Here is a 23905-nt window from a genome sequence, read left to right as displayed (position 1 = left end):
AAAGTGATAAACAAGTTAGGTCAAAAGTAATTTAAAAGTAGTCTGATTATATTGCCTAAAATATGTAATGGGTTATGTTACTGACTGCAATTTTTGTCATCTTATTTGGTATCAATAATCAGTAACACACTATAATTTGTAAGTAATCTACCCAGCTCTGCCTGTGACTTTATCAATAAAGTGGTTATTGATAAATGACGTTTCTCAGCAAGGAGGTGGTAACATCGCTGTTTTTGAACAAGTTAATCTTGCATATTCGCTATCCATTGAGTTGCTGCTGAATGCTGTGATTTCGGCAATTCACAAACTCTGCGTAAATGCATTAGTAAATAAATTTTTAGTTTAGTATTTAAATCAGCAACAAGATTCTGCGATAGAGAACACTGTAATGGTTTTCATGTTTTATGATTTTTGTTTGCTGTTTTGGGGTTGGGATAGTATGTATACAGTGAGGGGAAAAATTATTTGATCCCCTGCTGATTTTCTAAATTTGCCCACTGACAAAGAAATGATCAGTCTATAATTGTAATGGTTGGTGTATTTGAACAGCGAGAGACAGAAAAACAACAACAAAAAATCCATAAAAAAACATTTCAAAAAAAGTTATAAATTGATTTGCATTTTCATAAGTGAAATTAGTTTGTGTTCTCCTATCAATCAAGCTTTTAGGTATGTTTTATACAGGTAACAAGCTGAGATTAGGAGCACTCTCTTAAAGGGACTGCTCGTAATCTCAGTTTGTTAACTGTATAAAAGACACCTGTCCACAGAAGCAATCAATCAGATTCCAAACTCTCCTCCATGGTCAAGACCAAAGAGCTGTTCAAGGATGTCAGGGATAAGATTGTAGACCTACACAAGGCTGGAATGAGCTACAAGACCATCGCCAAGCAGCTTGGTGAAAAGGTGCCAACAATTGGTGTGATTATTCGCAAATGGAAGAAACAAAAAATAACTTTGGTCTTGGGCGCCATGCAAGATCTTGCCTTGTGGAGATTCAATGATCATGAGAATCAGCCCAGAACTACTGTACAAAAGAGGATCATGTCAATGATCACAAGGCAGCTGGGACCATAGTCACCAAGAAAACAATTGGTAACACACTACGCCGTGAAGGACTGAAATCCTGCAGCGCCCGCGAGATCCCCCTTCTCAAGAAAGCACACGTACAAGCCCGTCTGAAGTTTGCCACTGAACATCTGAATGATTCAGAGGAGACCAAAATCGACCTCTTTGGCATCAACTCAACTCGTTCCCCAAGAACACCATCCCCACCGTCAAACATGGAGGTGGAAACATTATGCTTTGGGGGTGTATTTCTGCTAAGGGGACAGGACAACTTTACCGCATCAAAGGGACGATGGACAGGGTTGTGTACCATCAAGTCTTGCATGAGAGCCTCCTTCCCTCTAGAAGAAGCACATTAAGGTTCTGGAGTGGCCTAGTCAGTCCCCAGACATTAATTCATAGAAAATCTGTGGAGGGAGCTGAAGGGTTCGAGTTGCCAAACGTCAGCCGTGAAACCTTAAGGACTTGGAGAGGAGTGGGACAAAATCCCTCCTGAAATGTGTGCAAACCTGGTGGACAGCTACAAGAAACATCTGACCTCTGTGACTGCCCACAAGGGTTTCGCTAAATCGCGTTTTCACACATTAAAACGGCATTTTTCTGGATTTTTTTTGTCGTTAGTCTTTCTCACTGTTCAAATAAAACTATCATTAAATTTTTTGACTGATCATTTCTTTGTCAGTGGGAAAACATACAAAATCAAATATCAATCAAATAATTTTTTCCCTCACTAGTTATTGATAAATTACACTTTTCATCAAAGAGGTGGTAACATCGCTGTTTTTGAACAAGTTAAACTTGCATGTTTGCTGTTCGTAGAGCTGTTGACGAACACAGAGATGCACAGATTCAGGCAATTCACATACCTCTCTCTTTCTCTCTCTCTGCGTAAATGCATTAGTGCATATTAAAAGCTTACGTTTTTGTTTAGTTTAACAGGATCCTGCAGTAGAGAACACTGTTACGGTTTTCATATGGATTATGATTTTTGTTTGCTCTTTTGGAGTTGGGATAATATGTATAAATATATTAATAGGGAAGCAGGGGCAAAACATTCTTTTACCTATGTCACAATGTAAGGTAAATCCGGTCCTGCCAGTCATCTTGACGTGACGTACTTGTGTTTATTTTAAACCTTGTTTCTATACATTCACAGACTCGCTCTGTCTCTCCTCACAGAACGCACGTGCACTCACACATATATATATACACACACTGACACGCGTTGCGGATCAGCTCTGCTTCAGGTGAGTGTGAATAGGACGTGTGCAGTAACCATCGATTAATTGATATCGATTGTTTCGATCAATATTATGTGTTCCATACATTTTTGGAGGGGGTTTTCAACAAAAGTTTACTGAGTTTATGTGATCTGACTGCTGCTGGTTTGCTGATCCTCAGGGTTTCCAGGTGCGATGGCAGACACGGCCGTTCAGATGACCAGTGTTGGAGATCAGAACAACAATGTGTCCAGGACAAAAGTGTCCACCAGCATGTCCTCCTCTTCAGTCAGACGAGGAGCAACCATGAGCTTCCACAACATCAACTACAGCGTGAAGATGAAGAGCGGCTTCATCTGCAATAGAAAGGCCATGCAGAAAAACATCCTCATTGATCTCAAGTGAGTCTTTCACTAAATCTATTGCTGTTAGATTACAACACTCATGTCCCATGGTTTTTAACCCTTGTGCATTCAAAAAAGGTGCAAAATGGACAAAAATGTCAAAGTCCAAAAACTGTCATAAAAATATGATGTATTAATATTCTTTTCCACTATCACTGGTGTTTTTAACCAGCATCTGTTTTATCCATAGATACCAAACATTCATTAATTTTCAGAATTGTAACCCCTTTAATGCTGGTTTGTTTGCATAATGCCACAGGTTTTTTTTTTTTTTTTTGAAAAATAAAAAAATAGTAGTAATTTCCATATACTAAATGCTGAGCAGATTATTTTCTTTGCTTATTAGATTCTTGGGTGTGTCAGTGAAGAGCAACAACATTAATTTTGAGGCGTTTATATGTTTTATGTAGTGTTAGATTTTTTTTTTTTATGTATATGCCAAATTTGAAAAAAAGGCACAATCTAGTAAAAAATTTAGTTGCTGATAGAATGAATGCCTATTAGCAAATATTGCATCATTTTATAGTCAAATTGCCCTGGGTTAAAAAATTGCAGTTTTAATGGGTTTCATTGTGGACATTTTTGTCCTTAAGGTCCTGAGTGTGAGTATTTTTTGTATGGAGGGTAAAATAGATTTTTTGAAAGAAATGATGGTGAAATATTAAATATTACGCCTGAGCCAAGATTTACGCAGTTGGCATTAACACAGACACACTTATAACAAAAAACAAAACTGAAATGGACAAAAATGTTCATAAGGACGCACAAGGGTTACATAATAAGGCATTTCAAAAATCTCTAATTTCTAAGATGTTTCATGTCAGATGTCAAGTAGAATGTCTTCATGATATGAATTAGAATGTATGCAAAACTGACACCTTAAAGAAGTTTATCAGATGTATGTACACCGCAGATGCAGATACAATCTGTAACAGACATCTTAAATATGTGCATGTGATATCTGGGGTGTTTCCTCAGCTGACAAATCTGCTGAGCTGTTATGTCATGAACTATATGTCTGTTATGTAAGTGCACACTGTAAAAAAAAAAAAAACTATTTGAGTAAACTTAAAATAATTTGTTACCCTGCTGCCTTAAAATTTTAAGTTGAATCAATTCAAATATCTAAGCTGTCACTTAGTACAACTTTTAAAGCTGACTAAACTTTTTTTTGAGGCAGCCAGGTAACAAATTATTTTAAGCTGATTCAACAAAATAATTTTTTACAGTGCAGCAGATGCTATTTGTGAGCCTGGACCACAAAACCAGTCATAAGTGTCTTTTGTTTTTATCGATTTGCAGTATACATCATCTAAAAGTTGAATAATTAGTCTTCCTTTGATTTTTGGCTTGTTAGAATAAGACAATATTTGACCAGCACACAACTCTTTGAAAATCTGGAATCTGAGAGGGTGCAAAAAATTGTCCAAATGAAGTTCCTAGCAGTGCATATTACTAATTAAAAATAACGTTTTGATGTATTTATGGTAGGAAACAAATATATTACAAAATATATTAATGGAGCATGATCTTACTATCCTAATGATTTTTTGCACAAAAGTAAAATCGATTATTTTGACCCATGCAGTGTATTTTTGGCTGTTGCAACAAATATACCCATGCTACTTAAGACTGGTTTTGTGCTCCAAGTGCTGATGACAATTCTAATGTAATTCTGTGTTGTTTTCTCTAGTGGAATCATGAGGCCAGGACTGAACGCCATATTAGGAGTCACTGGTAGCGGGAAATCATCGTAAGAGGCGTCCGTCTGTCTGTCTCTCTTTGTCTTGGTTTATGTAACCAGTACATAGATAAAGATCTCTCATTGAGGTGAAAAGCCGTCTTGTGATATCAGCTTGACATAGTGTGAAGTTAGAATAGAAGATGCCACCTTAATGTTTACATTATAGCACTGCTTCCAATATTGCTTTGCTTTTTTATTGAAATAAAAAGCATTCAATATAGTTGAATACCTCTTCTTTTGAATGAGCTGCTGATTCACACACAGTGCAGCAGAGAACTTACTGATCACATCATGAGAGTAAGGAGAGATGACAGACAAGAGCATGGGGGAGAATTTGTTGCATAACAAAGCCTAAGAATGTGACAAATGACTCGTCTTGTAGAATGCACGCTGAACACTGAATCTCTTCATACACAAAGTATGCAAATTCTGTTTTGGTCTCTGTTTGAGAGAGTACTTCGATTTTGTGAAATTGAAAGTTAAAATTAGGGCTGTCAGTTTAGCGTGGTAATTAATTAGCTATAAAAAAAAAAAGGGTGATTAAAATCAGACCTGTACATCATTCCATATAGTTTACTGTTGACAAATATGATGCAGGGCAACAACTCCGTCAATGCAGTTATGCCCTGAAATTCAAGACGTTCTTGCACAAAATGCTCCTGAATACAGCAAACACAAGTGCCTTCAGCGCAGCTAGAAGAGATCCGTTTAAGTGCAATAGGCTAAAGCTTGCCGCAAAGCAATTACCAATTATAAGTAATTACCATGAATGTGTCAGGGGGAAATTGTGAGGAGATATTTTAATTATTTAACAAGAAAATAGTGTTTTCTGAGTCAGTTTTTTGCATGATTCTGACTCTCCATCTTCTCATTGGACGCGCCTTTAGAGAGAAATGCATCTTTACGGATTACATAATGAAAGAGTTTTTGTTTTTCAGTTTGAATTATTTTGTTATTTAAGTCATTCTATAGATATTTTCACAATGTCTGTGAAGTATTCGCTGAGTTTCGGTTCATTTTTGTGATGCGCTCAGGACCAAGATGGCAAAAAGCACGTCCTGTTTGTTTTCTTTATTTGACAAAAGCAAACGTTTTGTTTAAGTTTTAGTTTAAGTTAGGCCATTGTAGCCTAAATCTTCATATATAACAAATTATTATTAAATCTGTCTAAAACTACAATTTGTAAATGTCTACTTGATACTTTCTCAAAAAATAGCTTTAAATAATCTTTTGTGGGTATTTTCACAGTCAAATTTATTTAACGAGTAATTAGATTAATTGACACATCATGTAATTAATTAGATAAAAAACTTTTATCAACTGCCAGCCCTAGAAAAAAATAAAATTAATAAAATTAAACAGTTGAGAGAAAAATGGAAGCGTTTCTGTATATTATGCATGCAGCTCTTAAAGCAACGGTACTAAACATGCTGCCGCTTGTCATTAAAAGAAATGTTCACCCAAAAATTAGTTTTGAACGATTCGCGTAAATCAATGACTCAAAGGCCCATTCATAAACAGTCATTTACCTCATTTCTGAATGAATCAGCCATTTGAACTAATCAAATGAATGACTCATGAAAACATTTATCGCCACCTGCTGGCAGATTTAGTTTCTTATTTAGAGTATCATTTCATTAAATAATAATAATAATAATAATAATAATAATAATAATAATAATAATAAAACATTAAAGGAATAGTTCACCTGAAAAAAATTCTGTCATCATTTACTCAGCCTAACGTTGTTTCAAAGTTTGAAATTCAAACCTTTCTTTTGTGGAACATACAAGAAGGTATTTTGAAGACAAAGTTGTTTTGGTTACCAATCACTTTCATTGTATGAACAAAAAATACTGTGATAATTATCTTCTTTTATGTTCCATAGTTTAAGTTAGGCCGTTGTAGCCTAAATCTTTATATATAACAAATTATTATTAAATCTGTCTAAAACTACAATTTGTAATGTCTACTTGATACTTTCTCATTTAACACAAAAACAGCTTTAAAAAATCTTTTGTGGGTATTTTCAAGGTCACATTTATTTTGCGATCATGCAATTAGATTACAATTTTAATTGACTGACAGCCCTAGTAAAAATTGAAAGTGAAATTAAACAATAAATAAAATGGATGCGTTTCTGTATATTATGCATGCAGCTCTTAAAGCAACAGTACTAAAAATGCTGCCGCTTGTCAGGAAAAGTTCACCCAAAAATTACAATTCTGTCTTTATAAAATCACTTATGTTGTCCCACACCTTTATTAATTTCTTTCTTGTGCTGAACACAAAAGAAGATATTTTAAAATTTGAAAAATGTGCACAAACCGACTAACAAACCGAAGAATTGTGATAAAATTGTGATATATTTTTGCCATATCGCTCAACCCTAAGCCCCGTTCAATTATGTCCTGTGGCCAGGGGAAGGTTATATGAAAGAGCAGTTCAAACATGTTTGGCCAATTCAAAGAAAAGAATGAAACTAACACATAAGAATGATTAAATCGTGAATGATTGGCATCACTGGTTCTTTTGTCAGAAATACCGGACACAAATAATAACCGCTGAAGTGTTTCTCAGGTCAGTCAGGGCACTCGTGGTATGTACACCTGCAGGCGCACCTGATGACAAGATGTTTTGTGATGCACCTGAAGGCTGTTTTTCCAGTCATAGAGTTCCTCATTGAGGATTTCTTAGAAATAGTTTGTGAAAATCTTATCTCGTCTTGTTCCTCGTGTGAACTCAATCACATGTTTTAATCTCATCTTGTGAGTTAAGTGTTTTATCACACCTCTAATAGCCAGTGTTAAGGAGTAACATAAAGTAGTTTAGTTGTTTTTTTCAAAGCTTTTTCTAGCAGCTTTCCCCCCCAGAAAGGAAGTGGGTCATTCCATGTCAACGCAACCAGAGATCTGCAGCTCAAATGTTTGATTTTGATAATACTTGTTCTGAAGAAGCGATGAAATATATAGCGATGAAAGGCAAAATATTAAATGTCATGGATGAATATTTACTGAGTAATCCAGTATGTTGTAGATGGGGTCAAAATGGCAATTTTCACCTGAGATTCAGAGTCAAGTTACTGGGAGGCAGCATAATAATGTTAATTTTACTAGTTCTACTAGTAAAATCTGTTGATTTTAACTCTCTTTGCTGCATTATGTGCCAATGGTGGCCATTAAAAAATGGGGAAACAGCACTTTTCATGTTTTTTCTCCAGAGTTTGCATGTATTAAAGATATCTTAATGCCCTTTTAGATATTGGGTCTTAACAAATTTTCCTTTCAGCATGTTTATTTTTAAGGCCCTATGAGATTCGGTTCAAGATATATTGGGATGTCAAAATGGCTCCAGGAGTATGTCTTTTAAATGTACACATTCAGTGGTCAAAAACCAAATCGTTTTGCAAAAATGTGATACTTCCTTTATTTTAAAGAGAAATGTCTGAAAAACAAATAATTTTGAAACTAAAAATGTGATTTAAGATTCTATCCGTTAAATAAACTTTTCTTTCAGAATCTTAATCCTCAAGGCAGTAAAAATTAATATTATGAAATATTAATTATATATATAGTTTTGGATCAGTAAGGTTTTTAATGTTTTTAAAAAGTCTCTCCTGCTCATCAAAGTGCCATTTATTTGATCGAAAATACAGAAACAAATTTGTATTATGAAATATTCCTGCAATTCAAAATAACAGTTTTTATTTTAATATACTTTAAAATACAATGTATTTCTGTGATCTAAAGCTGAATTTTCAGCAGCCGTTACTCCAGTCTTCAGTGTCACATGATCCTTTAGAAATCATTCTAATATACTGAATTATATTATTATGAATGTGATACCTTTTTTCAGGATTTTTAATGAAAAAATGTTAAAAAGAAACAGCATTAATTGAAAATAGAAATAGAAATAATTTTCTAATAATAAAAGTCTTTACATTAAAATTAATATATTTTAACTGTTCATGTTTTCTTACAGGTTTCTGGACGTTCTGGCCGCTCGTAAGGATCCTGCTGGTCTCTCTGGAGAGGTTCTTATAGACGGAGCGCCACAACCTCCAAACTTCAAATGTCTGTCTGGATACGTAGTGCAGGTAGAAACCACACAAACACTCATTTACTACATTTACTGTCTTCTGTTAACTCAGTAACTTACATAATCACTCACATCTGGAGCACAAATGTGTTTTTAGGAGTGTGATTGTTTAATCTATTCTCAAATCACACCAGCATGTCGTGAGACATAGACCTGCGTGTTCAGAGAATGCTCCTTGATGGTTTGAACACATGAAACAACCTGATAATCAGGCTTTGTGTTTCAAACCAGGGCTGTCACCATCTCAGATTTAATCTGCATGACTATTGTGAAAGAGCAATGAGAAAAAATATACTCAAGTGAAAGTACTGTTACTTTCTAATAAATGCAGTGTGAGTCAAGTACTTGCCATGAATTCACTTGAGTGAAAGTAAAAAAGTATCTCACTTAAAAGTATTCATGAGTAGAAGGCTGTGGTTACACCCTTGCAATTTAAAAGTGTAGAAAACTGTAATTCACATTCTGTTTGTCAGACAGAATTCTTTCTGTCAGAATGAATAAAGAATACCTACATTCACACTGATAGACAAAAAATAATTTAAAAGAAAGTGTGTAATGACCACAAACAGGGAAAATAGAAAGTAAACGGTAAAAGTACCGTCAAGTAATATGAGTTATGTAATCTCATTACTTTAAAATTATCTTTTTTTGCAGTTACTTTTCAGACAAGTAATGCAGGTTTCCTAGCTTCCATTTATTTATTGACAAACTTGTGTTTTTTGTAGGATGATGTGGTCATGGGGACGCTGACGGTTCGTGAGAATCTGCGTTTCTCAGCAGCTTTACGACTCCCAAATTCGATCCGTCAGCGAGATAAAGACGAGAAGGTTGAGAGACTCATTCAGGAGCTGGGATTGAGCAAAGTGGCTGATTCACGGGTAACAAACCAAACACACATTCATCTGACTAAATACATGTGCGATCAACAGACTTGGCGTTCACAGAAATCAGTGAAAAGTGTATCTAGTGTCTCCAAAAGTATAGATAAATGAAACATAATACATAAAACAACATTTAAGATGGAATGAAAACTAAAATTAAATCAAATATAAATCAACTTAAATTTTATTTCAGGTAGTTGCCAAAGCAAGATTTTACTATTTTATCTGGTTTATCGTGAAGTGCTACAATAACTAAAACTGAAATTAATAAATAAAAATGACTAAAAACTGTAAGTACATGTACAGTAAAACAATATTAAAAATGACAAATACACACAATAACACACAAAAAACTTAACATTAAATAAAATTAAGGCTTTCTTTGTTTTTGGTTAAAGAGATGAAGTCGGTGACACTGACTACAATAGTGATGTGCTTGTATGCATGTTTCATACAGATTACACAATATGAGATTTTTTCATTTATTTGAAATGGCTGATTTAAAAACAGGCATATCATTCTTAATAGATATACTGTTATGTCTGTGCAAAGCAAATATACACAGGGTTTCAGAGAACCAAACGGCAGAAAGCGCATCCTGTTTGTTTTCATTATTTTACAAAAGTGCAATGTTTCGTTGTTATTCCGAGTGCACACGCTGCAAAAAATGCTTTTCTTACTTCAATTTTTTTGTCTTGTTTCCAGCCAAAATATCTAAAAATTCTTAAATCAATAAGGATTTCTAGACAAGTAAAAATTGTTTTCTTGTTTTTAGAAAAAATAAGTACAAATTAAGTGAGTTTTTCCTTAGAAGAAGCAAAATAATCTGCCAATGGGGCAAGAAAAAACAAAACAAAACGTACTTCTCACATAAAACACAATAATTTTTCTAAAATAGCATATTTTCTTAATGATAGAAGCTATTTACACAAGTGCAAGTAACAGTGGGTTCTATTGACACTAAGTGCAAATAGCTATAGATTATATTTACATTAAGTTAAAATAGAAGCAATTATTAGCAACTTTTCACTTATGTCCTTTATTTTTATTGAAAATGAATGCCTTTCCAATATGATTTTTATGAGATTATGAGAAGGTAGAAAAAAAATCGCCAGATAGAGGATTCGAACGCGGGTTGGTCACATCAAAAAGAGTGGAATATGCATTTCATCCTCTGCACCACTGGAGCTGATTATTAACAGACATCTTTTGTAGTGCTGAGTATCCCAATCACACATTGGTGGGCAGAGTTAGTGTAAATAGACACTCCTTTATTTTTTCTTACCCTATAGGCAGATTATTTTGCTTGTTTCAAGCACAAACACACCTAATTTTCATGTCTAGAACATCCTTCTTGATTTAAGAATTGTTTGATATTTTGGCATGGAACAAGACAAAAAAAACCTAAGTAAGAAAAGCATTTTTTGCAGTACACAAATAAACGAGGAGTCTTTCTATTTTATACAGATGTAGGCTATTACTTTTTTCTGTATGACCAAAAATGACAGCATTTTAAGAGCAAGTGACCACACTGGTGTCTGTATCTGTCATGCCGTGAGTGCACTACTGTACAGATTCCACACTCCGCACAGACACTTCTGTAGTGCACATTTTATTCGACTGCTATGTAAAGTTGCCACTACATAGATCTTTCAGATGAAAAGCCATATTTGAGGTTGATGAATGATAGGTGAGAGTTTGGATGCTATTTTACCACATAAACCAGCTGTTAACGAACTGTCCATCACAGGCTGTGCGACTTCACCACTTCCAGTGGATTTTTTTTGTGACTGAGTGACTAATTAAAATGGTTACCCAGTTAGTCGGCTATTGGGGGCAGTATTTTAGATCATTATTGGGTTTAGAGGGCAGGACTTGCATTCACAGCTGCTTCGATTGGCTGGTTTTACAGGTGGGCACGCAGCTGATTCGTGGTGTTTCAGGCGGAGAAAGGAAAAGGACGAGCATCGGCATGGAGATGATCTTTGATCCGCCGGTGCTTTTCCTGGATGAACCCACCACTGGCCTGGACGCCAGTACAGCCAACTCCGTCCTCATGCTGCTCAAGAGGTGTGTTTATAAACCGGTCATATTCATATTCACAAGAAATACATGTTCATTAATATATACTAAATGTTTGTAATAGCTTTAAAAATTTTAAAAAATGTATTATGAATTATGAAAATGATTAAAGGATTACTTCACTTCCAGAACTAAAATTTACAATTTCATCCAAGATGTTTATGTCTTTCTTTCTTCAGTCGCAAAGAAATTTTGTTTTTGGAGGAAAACATTTCAGGAATGTTCTCCATATACAGTAGTGGACTTCTATGGTGCCCAAGAGTTTTATCTTCCAAAATGCAGCTTAAAAGGGCTTTAAATGATCCCAGCTGAGGAAGAAGGGTCTTATCTAGCAAAACAATCAGTTATTTTCTTATTAAAAAAATTACAATTTATACACATTTTCACCTCAAATGCTTGTCTTGTCTAGCTCTGCGTCAATTCTTTGTATTCCGGTGCAATACAGTTAGGGTATGTCAAAAAACTTCCAACAAATTTTCTCCTCCAACTTATAAATTATCCTACATTACTGCAGGTGTACCAACCCAGAAAATCAAATGCCCTTTACAAAAAAAAAAAAAAAAAGGTAAAACAGCGATGTAAGATGATTTTGAAGTTGTAGGAGAAAATGAGATGGGAGTTTTTCGACATACCCTAACTGTCTTGAACTGGAATGCACAGAATTCACGTAGAGCTAGACAAGATGAGCATTTGAGGTTAAGAAGTATATAAATTGTAAATTATTTTAGAAAAAAAATGTATCGTTTCGCTAGATAAAACACTTCTTCCTCGGCTGGTGTTGATTAGAGCTCTTTGAAGCTGCATTTAAACTGCATTTTGAAAGTTCTCGCGGGCACCATAGAAGTCCACCATATGGAGGAAAATCCTGAAATGTTTTCCTTAAAAAACATACTTTCTTTGACTGAAGAAAGAAAGACATGAACATCTTGGATGACAAGGGGGTGAGCAAATTATCTGTAAAGTTTGTTCTGGAAGTGAACTTCTTTCAATTATTCACGCATAGAATTTTTTTGCTTTACAGCCTTTGGACTGTTTATGTTGTTATGCTGATTTAACAAAGTTAAATGATTTAGAAAATGACAATGGAGAAAAAATTGTTTATTTTAGAAACCGTTAAATATATTATGCCAATTTGTTTTAATATGTTCATTAATAATGAACATTTCAGTGGGGGAAATCCTTAAATTAAATATTTTATTTACATTTTATATACAGTTATTTATACATTTTAAAATGTAAAATATCAAATAACTAACTCTAACTGACCCCTAATGTCAGTGTCGATGTAACGTCAAACTGTGTTACAAAAGTGCACCACTGAATGGCCAGGACACAGTCTTTACTCCTCAGCTCAAAAATAAGTGCCTTTGTTTTTATGCATGGGCATGCAAAAACTTGCCAATATTCATTAGCCTGTTTTTTTACTATTCAGAGGTGAATGGGACTCCCAAGTATGACCCATAGCATTGACATTGTGTTTTTTTCAGAATGGCGAACAGCGGCCGCACAATCATCCTGTCCATCCATCAGCCACGCTACTCCATCTACCGTCTGTTCGACAGCCTCACACTGCTAATCGGAGGAAGGATGGTGTATCATGGGCCGGCTCAGGACACCTTCGACTACTTCAGCCAGATCGGTATGAAAACACACACACACACACACACAAACACATGAACAGAGCCTCACATCCTGATACTGATGTCTGCTGTGTGTGTGTGTGTCAGGATACACCTGTGAACCTCATAACAACCCTGCTGATTTCTTCCTGGATGTCATCAATGGAGACTCCACCGTCGTCACTCTCAACAAGTTATACGATAGCGAGGGTACCGCAGTTTCCCTTTCACAGTGTAAAAGGCCGAAATAGACCATCTGAATGATGTGTAATGTTTATCTTAAAATGTATTTTATTTTTAACATTTTGTGTCAGAACTGGACCAGGAGCAGCTGAGTTCATCTCTGAAGGGCATTGAGGATCGTTTGGTGAAAGAATACAAGAAGAGTGCCAGCTATAAACAGACCAAAAGCGAGCTGGAGCAAATAGTTCAGGGACAGGACTATAGCACACAATCCAAATCCAGAACCGTCACCTACAGCACATCCTTCTTTCACCAGTTCCACTGGGTTCTCAAGAGAACCTTCAGGGACCTCATGATGAACCCACAGACCTCATACGCTCAGGTCAGCGCATTCACAGATGATTTACATCAGCCTTTGAGCTGAAATATATAACTGAAGTATCTCTGAGATTTTAAGATAGTGTTTCAGTAATTTTACTACACGTAACATAATGGTGCTATACATTTAGTATTCTTGAACTTATTAACTCAGGGGGAGTTGGAGAATGAGCCTATTTCCAAAAAAAAAAAGTGGAGCGTTAAACCATCAGTCACAGTCTGGAGTGTAGTTGGAATCCTTGGCTCATGGCGAACATTTTCGGGTATTTAGCATTTTTGGAATAACCTACTTTTTGGAACTAGTTCTAGGTTTTTGCCTGATCAAAATTACCTGAATTTGCCAAAAATGCTTTTTTAAGTAATTGATTTTGGTAGTTAAAGACTTGCTAAATAATACTACACTCCCATTCCGCCATAATAGTCAAGGAAGTTTGCTGCCGTAATATGCACGAACGCAGTGTTATATTGGTCTCATAGGATTCAATGATCTATGCTAAGCTATGCTTAAAGCGATATCGCCAGAACAGGAGAACGGCTGAATGGATTTCAAAACAGTAAAACTCAACTTATTAATTCAGGGGGAGTTGAAAAATGAGTCAATTTCCAAAAAAAAGTGGAGTGTTCCTTTAGGCAAAACTGGAAATATTGCAATGATTTCATGCACTTTCATTTTTGTCATTAAATATCAAACAAAATATATGTATGTCAGATTTACATGTAAATAAAGTTTTCTGTTAAAGCTGATATTTCTATATTAATCTGTGTTGTGTTTCTCCAGATTGGTGTGATGATTGTAATAGCTCTGGTGGTTGGAGCCATATTTTTTGGAGTGAAGGAGAATGCGAGTGGCATTCAAAACAGGTATGAAAACACATTTGTGACCCTGGACCACAAAACCAGTCATAAGGTTAAATTTTACAAAACTGAGATATATGCATCATATGAAAGCTCAATAAATAAGCTTTCTATTGATGTATGGTTTGTTAGGATAGGACAATATTTGGCCAAGATACATCTATTTGAAAATCTGGAATCTGAGGGTGCAAAAAAATCAAAATACTGAGAAAATCACCTTTAAAGTTGTCCAAATTAAGTTCTTAACAATGCATATTACTAATCAAAAATTACATTTTAATAGGTTTACAGTAGGAATTTTACAAAAAATCTTCATGTAACATGATCTTTACTGAATTTCCTAATGATTTTTGGACATTAAAGAAAAATCAATAATTTTGACCCATACAATGTATTTTTGGCTATTGCTACAAATGTACCCCAGCGACTTCAGACTGGTTTTGTGGTCCAGGGTCACATTTATCCAACTGAGCCAGTATGAATCATTTCTGCTTCAGTGTTCAGATCTGATGAACTGATGAAGCTGTGTCCCTTCAGCCATGGTGTTCTCAAATATAATTTACTGACAGAGCGGGGTAGATCATTTACAAATTTTAGTCCATTACTCCCAGTGATTGTCCACTAACAGTAGTGTATGTGTGTTTCAGGATGGGTGCACTCTTCTTCATCAGCTCAAACCAGTGCTTTACTACTATGTCCTCAGCAGAACTCTTCATCACTGAGAGGAAGCTATTTGTGTGAGTAAACACAAGCACACATACTATATTTGGCAATCAAGACTGGTTCTTTCTTTTCACAATTACTGAATGATTTTTCTAATGTTAATTGACTGATTGATTAGTGATGTTGTGGTCCTCAGGCACGAGTACACCAGCGGCTACTACAGAGTGTCGGTGTACTTCCTATCTAAGGTCCTGTCTGACATCCTGTTTCTGCGCACCATCCCTGGCATCATCTTCGGCTGCGTGGTGTACTGGATGATCGGTCAGACACACATTGCCATCATTCATGTTCATTTGATATGAAACATGTGGTCTGATGTTTGATGTTTCTTGTGCAGGACTGAAAGCGACGGCTGAGGCGTTCTTCATCTTCCTGTTCTCCATCATTCTGGTGTCATACACAGCTACGTCCATGACTCTGGCCATCTCTGCTGATCAGACGATGGTGGCCATCGCTTACATATTCATTAACAACATATTTGTGATTATGATGGTAAGTTCACACACTCACATACTGTTCAAAAAGTAAGGCCACATATACAGTTGAAGTCCAAAGTTTACAAACACCTTTCAGAATCTGCAAAATGCTCATTGTTGTACCAAAATAAGAAAGATCATACCAAATGCATGTTATTTTTTATTTAGCACTGACCTGAATATTATATTCACATAAAAGACATTTACAAATGTGACCCTGGACCACAAAACCAGTCTTAAGTCGCTGGGGTATGTTTGTAGCAATAGCCAAAAATACATTGTATGGGTCAAAATTATTGATTTTTCTTTTATGTCAAAGATCATTAGGAAATTAAGTAAAGATCATGTTCCATGAAGATTTTTTGTCAAATTCCTACTGTAAATATATCAAAATGTAATTTTAGATTGGTAATATGCATTGTTAAGAACTTAATTTGGACAACTTTAAAGGTGATTTTCTCAGTATTTAGATTTTTTTGCACCCTCAGATTCCTGATTTTCAAATAGATGTATCTCGGCCAAATATTGTTCTATCCTAACAAACCATACATCAATAGAAAGCGTATCTATTGAGCTTTCATATGATGTATACATCTCAGTTTTGTCAAATTTAACCTTATGACTGGTTTTGTGGTCCAGGGTCACATATAGTCCAGAAAAGAAAATAATAGTTGAATTTATAAAAATGTTTACATATGCTTAATTTTTAATACTGTGTTGTTACCTGAATGATCCACAGCTGTGTTTTTTTGTTGTTGTTTAGTGATAGTTGTTCATGAGTCCTGAAAAGTTAATCTGAATGCTGTTCTTCAGAAAAAATCCTTCAGGTGCCCCTGGTTTTCCAGCATTTGTGTGTATTTGAACCCTTTCCATCAATGACTGTATGATTTTGAGATCCATCTTTTCACACTGAGGACAACTGAGGGACTCATATGCAACTATTACAGAAGGTTCAAATGCTCACTGACGCTCCAAAGGGGAAAAACAATGAATTAAGAGCCAGGGGCTCAGGGTAAATTTAACTTTTTTGTCTTCTGGGAAACATGTAAGTATCTTCTGTAGCTTCTGAAGGGCAGTACTAAATGAAAAAAATATATTCAGACAAAATAAGAAAACTGTTCACATCTTCATTCTGTTTAAAAGTTTTCACCCCCCGGCTCTCAATGCATGCTTTTTTTCTTCCTGGAGCATCATTGAGTGTTTGAACCTTCTGTAATAGTTGCATATGAGTCCCTCAGTTCGAATAAAAATGGATCTCAAAATCATACAGTCATTGTTGGAAAGGGTTCAAATACACAAAATGGTGCTAAGCCAAAGAATCTGTGGGACCTGAAGGATTTTTCTGAAGAACAGCAGGCAGTTTAACTGTTCAGGACAAACAAGGAACTCATGAACTACTATCACTAAACTAAAAACACAGCTGTGGATCATTCAGGTAACAACAGTTTTAAGAATAAAGCGTATGTACTTTTGAATGGGGTAATTTTTATAAATTCAACTATTATTTGCTCTTCTGGACTATATGTAAACAACTTTTTTTATGTGAAATGTCTTATTCAGGTCAGTACTAAATAAAAAAATAACATGCATTTTGTATGATCCCTCTTATTTTAGTAAAATAACTAACATTTTGCAGATTCTGCAAGGTGTATGTAAACTTTTGACTTCAACGGTACATGCATAAGTTTTATACATTATATCTGTAAAATTATGTAACTAAAAATAAAGGACATGTCGGGTTTAGTGTAATATTTATTTGTGTGTGTTCATGTGTTCAGATCTTCTCAGGGCTGCTGGTGAATCTCCCCAGTATGGCTGACTGGTTGAACTGGTTGAAGTATTTCAGTATTCCTCGTTACGGTCTCACTGTGAGTCTTAAAGTGTCCATGTTCTACTGGAGCTTTTGATTTTCATCAAGTCTGCTTATAATGGAAAGTGTGTTGTAAAAGTCAATTGATGATGAATGTTCTCGCAGGCTGTGGAAATCAATGAGTTCACCGGCCTCACCTTCTGTGACATGAAAAACACAACTGGCATAGGACAAGTGTGAGTATGAAGCTGTATGAGAGTAATTAACAGGGTCATTATAGTGAACGAAAACCAAAAAAAGTTACTTGAAATAAATCTTAATGAAATAAAATGTGACCCGTGCTGGCAAAATGAGTCAGAATGCAAACTTTGCAGAATTTCTCATTTTGAGCTACTGGCAAAGGTAGTGAAAAATGTCAGTTTTGGTCGAATTTGAGGTTTTCACAAACATTTGTTAATTAGGCCCTCTTCTAGCGATCACAATGCTCCAAATAGTTATTAAACATATACAGTATATAATCTTTATTTGTACGTTTTCTGAGAGGAGTACCTTTTTCTCTGCTCACTTCTCGATGATATGTGACCCTGGACCACAAAACCAGTCTTAAGTCACTGGGGTATATTTGTAGCAATAGCCAAAAATACATAGTATGGGTCAAAATTATTGATTTTTCTCTTATGCCAAAAATCATTAGGAAATTAAGTAAAGATCATGTTCCATGAAGATTTTTTGTAAAATTCCTACTGTTAACATATCAAAATGTAATTTTTGATTAGTAATATGCATTGTTAAGAACTTAATTTGGACAACTTTAAAGGTGATTTTCTCAGTATTTTGATTTTTTTGCATCCTCAGATTCCAGATCTTCAAATAGATGGATCTCGGCCAAATATTGTCCTATCCTAACAAACCATACATCAATAGAAAGCTTATTTATTGAGCTTTCATATGATGTATACATCTCAGTTTTGTCAAATTTAACCTTATGACTGGTTTTGTGGTCCAGGGTCACATATAAGTCCAAACCAAACAATTGCGCTGACATTTGCAAAGTGCGTGCATAAGATTTCTTCACTGAAGAATGCAGTCTCTCTATAAAATACATTATTGTGAAATATGTCTTGGCGAGATTCACACAAACATTATCTGTTATGTGTTACATGAACGTTTAGTTATAGGTTGGGGAAAAATCTAATGTTTAACATTATATTAGATCCATGCATTACAGTAGGTTTTAATATAGATCTGTTCTGATTAAACTGTTTAAACTGCTCTTAATTAAACTGCTGTTTATTCTCATCTTTGTTCTTATTTTTAATAACAAAGCTAAAATGAAAAATAGCTGTATTGTGATTACTAATATAGTAATTTTTATTATGAAAAAAATTGAGGAAAGTATTCAACATTGCTGGTTGATTTTGCTTTGAAAGGTTTCTAAAACTTTAACTCGATTTTTCTCAAAATCAACTCTGCTGACTCTTGCAAAATGGCCTTCAAATGGCTGTAGCTCAGTCATTTTTTTTTTGTCAGATTTTAATAAGTCATATGTGACCCTGGAGCACAAAACCAGTCTTAAGTCGCTGGGGTATATTTGTAGCAATAGCCAAAAATACATTGTATGGGTCAAAATTATTGATTTTTCTTTTATGCCAAAAATCATTAGGAAATTCAGTAAAGATCATGTTCCATGAAGATTTTTTGTAAAATTCCTACTATAAATATATCAAAATGTAATTTTTGATTAGTAATATGCATTGTTAAGAACTTAATTTGGACAACTTTAAAGGTGATTTTCTCAGTATTTTGATTTTTTTGCACCCTTAGATTCCAGATTTCAAATAGATGTATCTCGGCCAAATATTGTCCTATCCTAACAAACCATACATCAATAGAAAGCTTATTTATTGAGCTTGCATATGATGTATACATCTCAGTTTTGTAAAATTTAACCTTATGACTGGTTTTGTGGTCCAGGGTCACATATATATCATTTTGGATGTATTTTAATGGAGAATGTAAAAGTAACTCATTTATAACTCAAAAAAACAGAAGTTATTTCAGGTTGTTGCTGAGCCAAGTTTTATTTTCCTTTATGTAGGGTGACTTTCTAACTGATCAGACTTTCAGATGATTTTCATTAAACGAGTGATCAAAACTATGCAAAGTCTGACTTTAATTGAGGGGCTCAAAACTTTTGTACATTAAGACTTATAGAGTGTTTAAGCTGTCTATGACTACCAAAAAATGTATGACTATCCTAGAGCCAAAATAGCCTCCTTCAACAATGCCAATTTCATGTATAAAACCACTAAAGCAATGATTTCTCATTGCAGCTGTTTGAAGGGCGAGGACTGGCTAAACGAACAGGGCATTGATTACTCAACCTGGGGTTTGTGGCAGAATCATTTGGCTCTGGGAATCATGACATTCATCTTCCTCATCATCGCTTACCTCAAGCTGCGCTTCATCAAGAAATTCACCTAAACACAAGCTCTTTGGCTCTGTCCCAAATCGCATACTCTCCTGAGCAGGTACTTTTTTTGAATGAGTCATTACTTAAAGAATGTAGTCTGGACACACTACGTTCACCACTTTGTCATTTTTACATGACCGCCGCTTCCTCTCCCGTGGCCTCATGGGATAGTAAAGAGTATCACACTGGAAGTAGTAGGTTATCCCAGGTACTTTTAGCCTACTCTTTCTGGAGTACTTTGAATTCAGACGTATTTCTTTTGTAACATTGTTTGTTGCCTACTATATATATTTAGGATACAGCCATAGTCTCTGCTGCTGAGATCCTACACATAATACACAGTTTTCAAAATTTTTCTCAAAAAATGTTCTTGAATACGAATCTAAACATCCTTCAGACAGAAATGAAGATAATTGAAGTGAAGGATTGACTGTGCTCAGGTTTAATGTTCTCAAAGAGGTTTCAGACCAAAGATTTCTGTCAAAAGTACTGTTTTCATGTGTTTTCTTTTTTTATTTCTCCTCAGTAACAGTACAGTAAATGAAATATGAGAGGATGATTTAAGTCACTCCAGTTTGATACACAGCAAATTCTGGTCTTTGGAATAAACTCCCTGGTAGTTAAAATCAACTCAATCTGAGTGTACATGCGTGACCATCAAATAGACTCCAGCGCAGAGTTAAAATAACTCCGCTCTTGGAGTTGAATTTTTAACACTTTCTCAGAGTTAAATTTTAACACTTTCTGGAGTTAAAATCTTAATCATTTGGAGAGTAATTTTAACTCTAAAATTTTGTTAATTATAATTTAAACTCTTTAACCAGTGTTAAAAACACTTTTTAGGGTTAACACAATATGTTTTATGTGGAAATGACTACACTGAAAGCCATACTCTCAACTTGCTGCTTTTATTTCAGGAAATACATAGATTGGATTTAGAAATTCCATGCATGTAAACACTTTGAAATTAACTGCTGTCATAAAATACTGAAAAATCTAACAGCAAAACATTTACATTTAATACATGTCTGCAGTGCCAACAAGAAATGTTTAGTAAAATTGTTTACAGCATAGTCAACACCACATCATTGCATTATATAAAATCAAGCCTGAATGATTATAAAATAGTGCAGTAGTATTGTGTAACCAGAGGTAGATATACATCAGATGAAGTAACAAGAAACAACTCCACAGTGATACCAGGATACATTCCATGAATTAGTTTGAGGCGCCTGAATAAAAACAAAGCTGAAAGCTGAAGGATGGAGCACAGAGGAGAGAACTTAACATTTTGCTTAAATAAGATTACTGCTTGTTCAACTGCCTTGCTCTCAGTTCTTTGACTTCAGTTACTACCTATCAATATTATATACATTTGTCTGTAAAAAAAATATGTACAGGCTGGACAGAGCATCATGATACTTCACTTTACTTGAACAGCTCTTCAACAATACCCAAGGATTTACATGACTGACAAGGCGAAACTTCTCTGTCCAAGACGATGTAAAAGGTGGAAACCTGTGCTTTTGATGTCCCTGAGGCAAGAAGATATGGCTGAGGGTTTTCTTTAGTGGTCAGGTGATGGTCATCAAGACTTTGGCATGACTGAAACACAAGATAAACATCCCTTTATAAACAATAGGCATTAAAGGAAGAGAACAAAAAATACAGATAATTTACTCACCCGCTTTTCATCCAAGAGGTTCATGTCTTTCTTTTCTTTCTTCAGTCGCAAATAATTTCAAAACATTCATTTCACAGCATTTCTCTCCATATAGTGAACTTCAATGGTGCATGCGAGTTTGAATTTCAGAATTGCAGTTTCAATGCAACTTCAAATGGCTCTAAACCATCCCAGCCGGGGAAGAAGGGTCTTATCTAGCAAAACAATGTGTTACTTTCATTAATAAATTCATATTTGTACCCGTTTTAGCCACAAATGCTCGTCTTATCTAGCTGTGCATTGAGCATACATACTATGTGCACTCTGGTTTCAAGACAGTTAGGGTACGTCGAAAAACTACCATCTCAATTTCATCCATCTCTGACTCAAAATTGTCCTACATCGCTGCAGAAGTACCGACCCAGTGTTTACAAAGTGAACGTGCAAAGATTATCAAATGCCCTTTGCAAAAAAATAAATAAATAAATAAAAAATAAATAAATAAAAGAGTTTTTCGATATACTCTAAATGTATTGAACCAGAGTGCACAGAGTATGCATGTGCACCACAGAGGTAGACAAGACCAGCATTTGAGATTAAAAACTGTATAAATATAAATGTATTCAATACGTTAAGCACCACAGAAATCCACTATGTTGAGAAAAATCCTGCAATGCTTTCCTCAAAAAACACAATTTCTTTATGACTGATGAAAGAAAGACATGAACATCTTGGATGACAAAGGGGTAAATTATCTGTAAGTTTTTGTTCTGGAAGTGAATTAATTCAAGCTAAATATTTGGAATAGAATAGTGTTGTCTAAACAAACCTTTTCACCAGATGATATGTTGCCTCTTCAAAATTGATCTTCTTGGCCTCAATTACTTTCCAAGTGTTCAAATTTTCCAGGAACCTTGTAGCAACCACCATTCCAAGCATCCGTGATAATTCTTGCAAATCTAAAAAAAAAAAAAAGATAATCTTTTAGACAAATGTAACAATATATATATTTTTTCAATAACATTTTGAAATATTTTTTAATACTTACCAGTCCTTTGACATCCAAGAATCAAGAAAAAGTACATCAGCTGAGCCCTGGTCATCTGTGGTTTTCAGTGTTGTTTTATCTGGTGTCAAAAACTTCTGCTGGACTACACAATAACATGTTATTTACAAAATAAATCATAAAATTACAGTCACTTACTCTAAACATATAACTCACCTGAATTGAGAGAATCTGAGAAACAAATTTTGTCCAGTTTTACTACTTTACTCCATCCTGCACTTCTGTCAACATCCTGACAATGAAGAGAAAACATGTAATTTAAAATAACCTCTAATGTTATTGTGATTGAAAATGCAAAATGTTTAATATGAAAGCCACGAACTCTCATAGGTCACGAGTCACTACTAAAACATTTGTAACGTTAGCCGTTACGACTCAAAACATTGCAGGCATAACTTTACACGTTCATGGCTAAACTATGATCGTTTTTAGCCAGGGTGAAGTTAGACTTAGACACTTCAGTTTACTGACATTGCTAGATATTACCTCGTCTCGTCGGCATTACATTATGGAAGCTTAACAGAATGTTTCTTGAGCGAGTCACAACTTAAATTTGACAGCAAAACACTCGTTTACAAAAATAAGGTGAACAGAAAGACGTAAGCTAATATTAGCTTGTTCACATCGGGAAAAAAAGTCCGCTCAAAACAGCCATGTTTGCATCGGAGATTCATTCAACACAAAGTTCGCTGCGGTTATTGGCGTCAGTACACTAACGTATCAGCTATGTAATCAGCTGTCTGTCAGAAGATAAAGAACATTTTGGAATTAGTTTTTTACCTACCTCATGACGAAGTAGACAACTTCATCAGTCCTTCGTGTGGCAGAACCAGGCTCGTGTAATGGCGCGCTACTGATGTAACTTTAGTGTTAAAACGTGCTCCTGAACACCAATGAATGAACTCCGAAAAACAACACAGCCAGGGAGTATCCCGTAACACAAAATGTAGTGAAAGTTAAAAAATAAACTCCAAAAATTTAACTCTTTCACACTTTTTTGCCTAACTCCTGATTTTCGAACTCCAGAAATTTGCTGTGTACCCTTTTAAGTTCGTTTTGTTTGCAATACATGTTTTTCTGTGTTTCTGCAAAGTTTCATTCATGTATTTTCTTCATATAAAATACATACTTTCGAACTTTTAAAAAAAAAAAAAAATTAAAA

General features: G+C 35.0%; 1 protein-coding gene and 1 long non-coding RNA gene across 2 annotated transcripts; one reads left to right on the top strand and one right to left on the bottom strand.

Moving 5' to 3' along the window:
- The first annotated feature begins 2483 nt into the window (after positions 1-2483).
- LOC141290923 (broad substrate specificity ATP-binding cassette transporter ABCG2-like) lies at positions 2484-20025 on the top strand. Its single transcript, XM_073823074.1, has 15 exons — positions 2484-2689; positions 4386-4445; positions 8418-8532; positions 9260-9412; positions 11328-11485; positions 12985-13136; positions 13225-13326; positions 13431-13681; positions 14456-14538; positions 15180-15269; positions 15392-15516; positions 15593-15747; positions 17510-17599; positions 17707-17777; positions 19875-20025. The coding sequence occupies exons 1-15, from the start codon at positions 2484-2486 to the stop codon at positions 20023-20025; spliced, it is 1962 nt and encodes a 653-aa protein (XP_073679175.1).
- Positions 20026-20906: 881 nt separating this feature from the next.
- LOC141291684 (uncharacterized) lies at positions 20907-23632 on the bottom strand. The gene is made up of 5 exons (XR_012340362.1): positions 23528-23632; positions 22900-22975; positions 22726-22828; positions 22507-22636; positions 20907-21619 (listed from the first exon to the last, which is right to left on the bottom strand). It is a non-coding gene; the product is annotated as an uncharacterized lncRNA (long non-coding RNA).
- Between the last annotated feature and the right edge of the window lie 273 nt (positions 23633-23905).

Source organism: Garra rufa, chromosome 18 (assembly GCF_049309525.1).
Source record: "Garra rufa chromosome 18, GarRuf1.0, whole genome shotgun sequence".
Classification (NCBI taxonomy): domain Eukaryota; kingdom Metazoa; phylum Chordata; class Actinopteri; order Cypriniformes; family Cyprinidae; genus Garra; species Garra rufa.
This window is presented reverse-complemented; position numbering and strand designations above follow the sequence as displayed.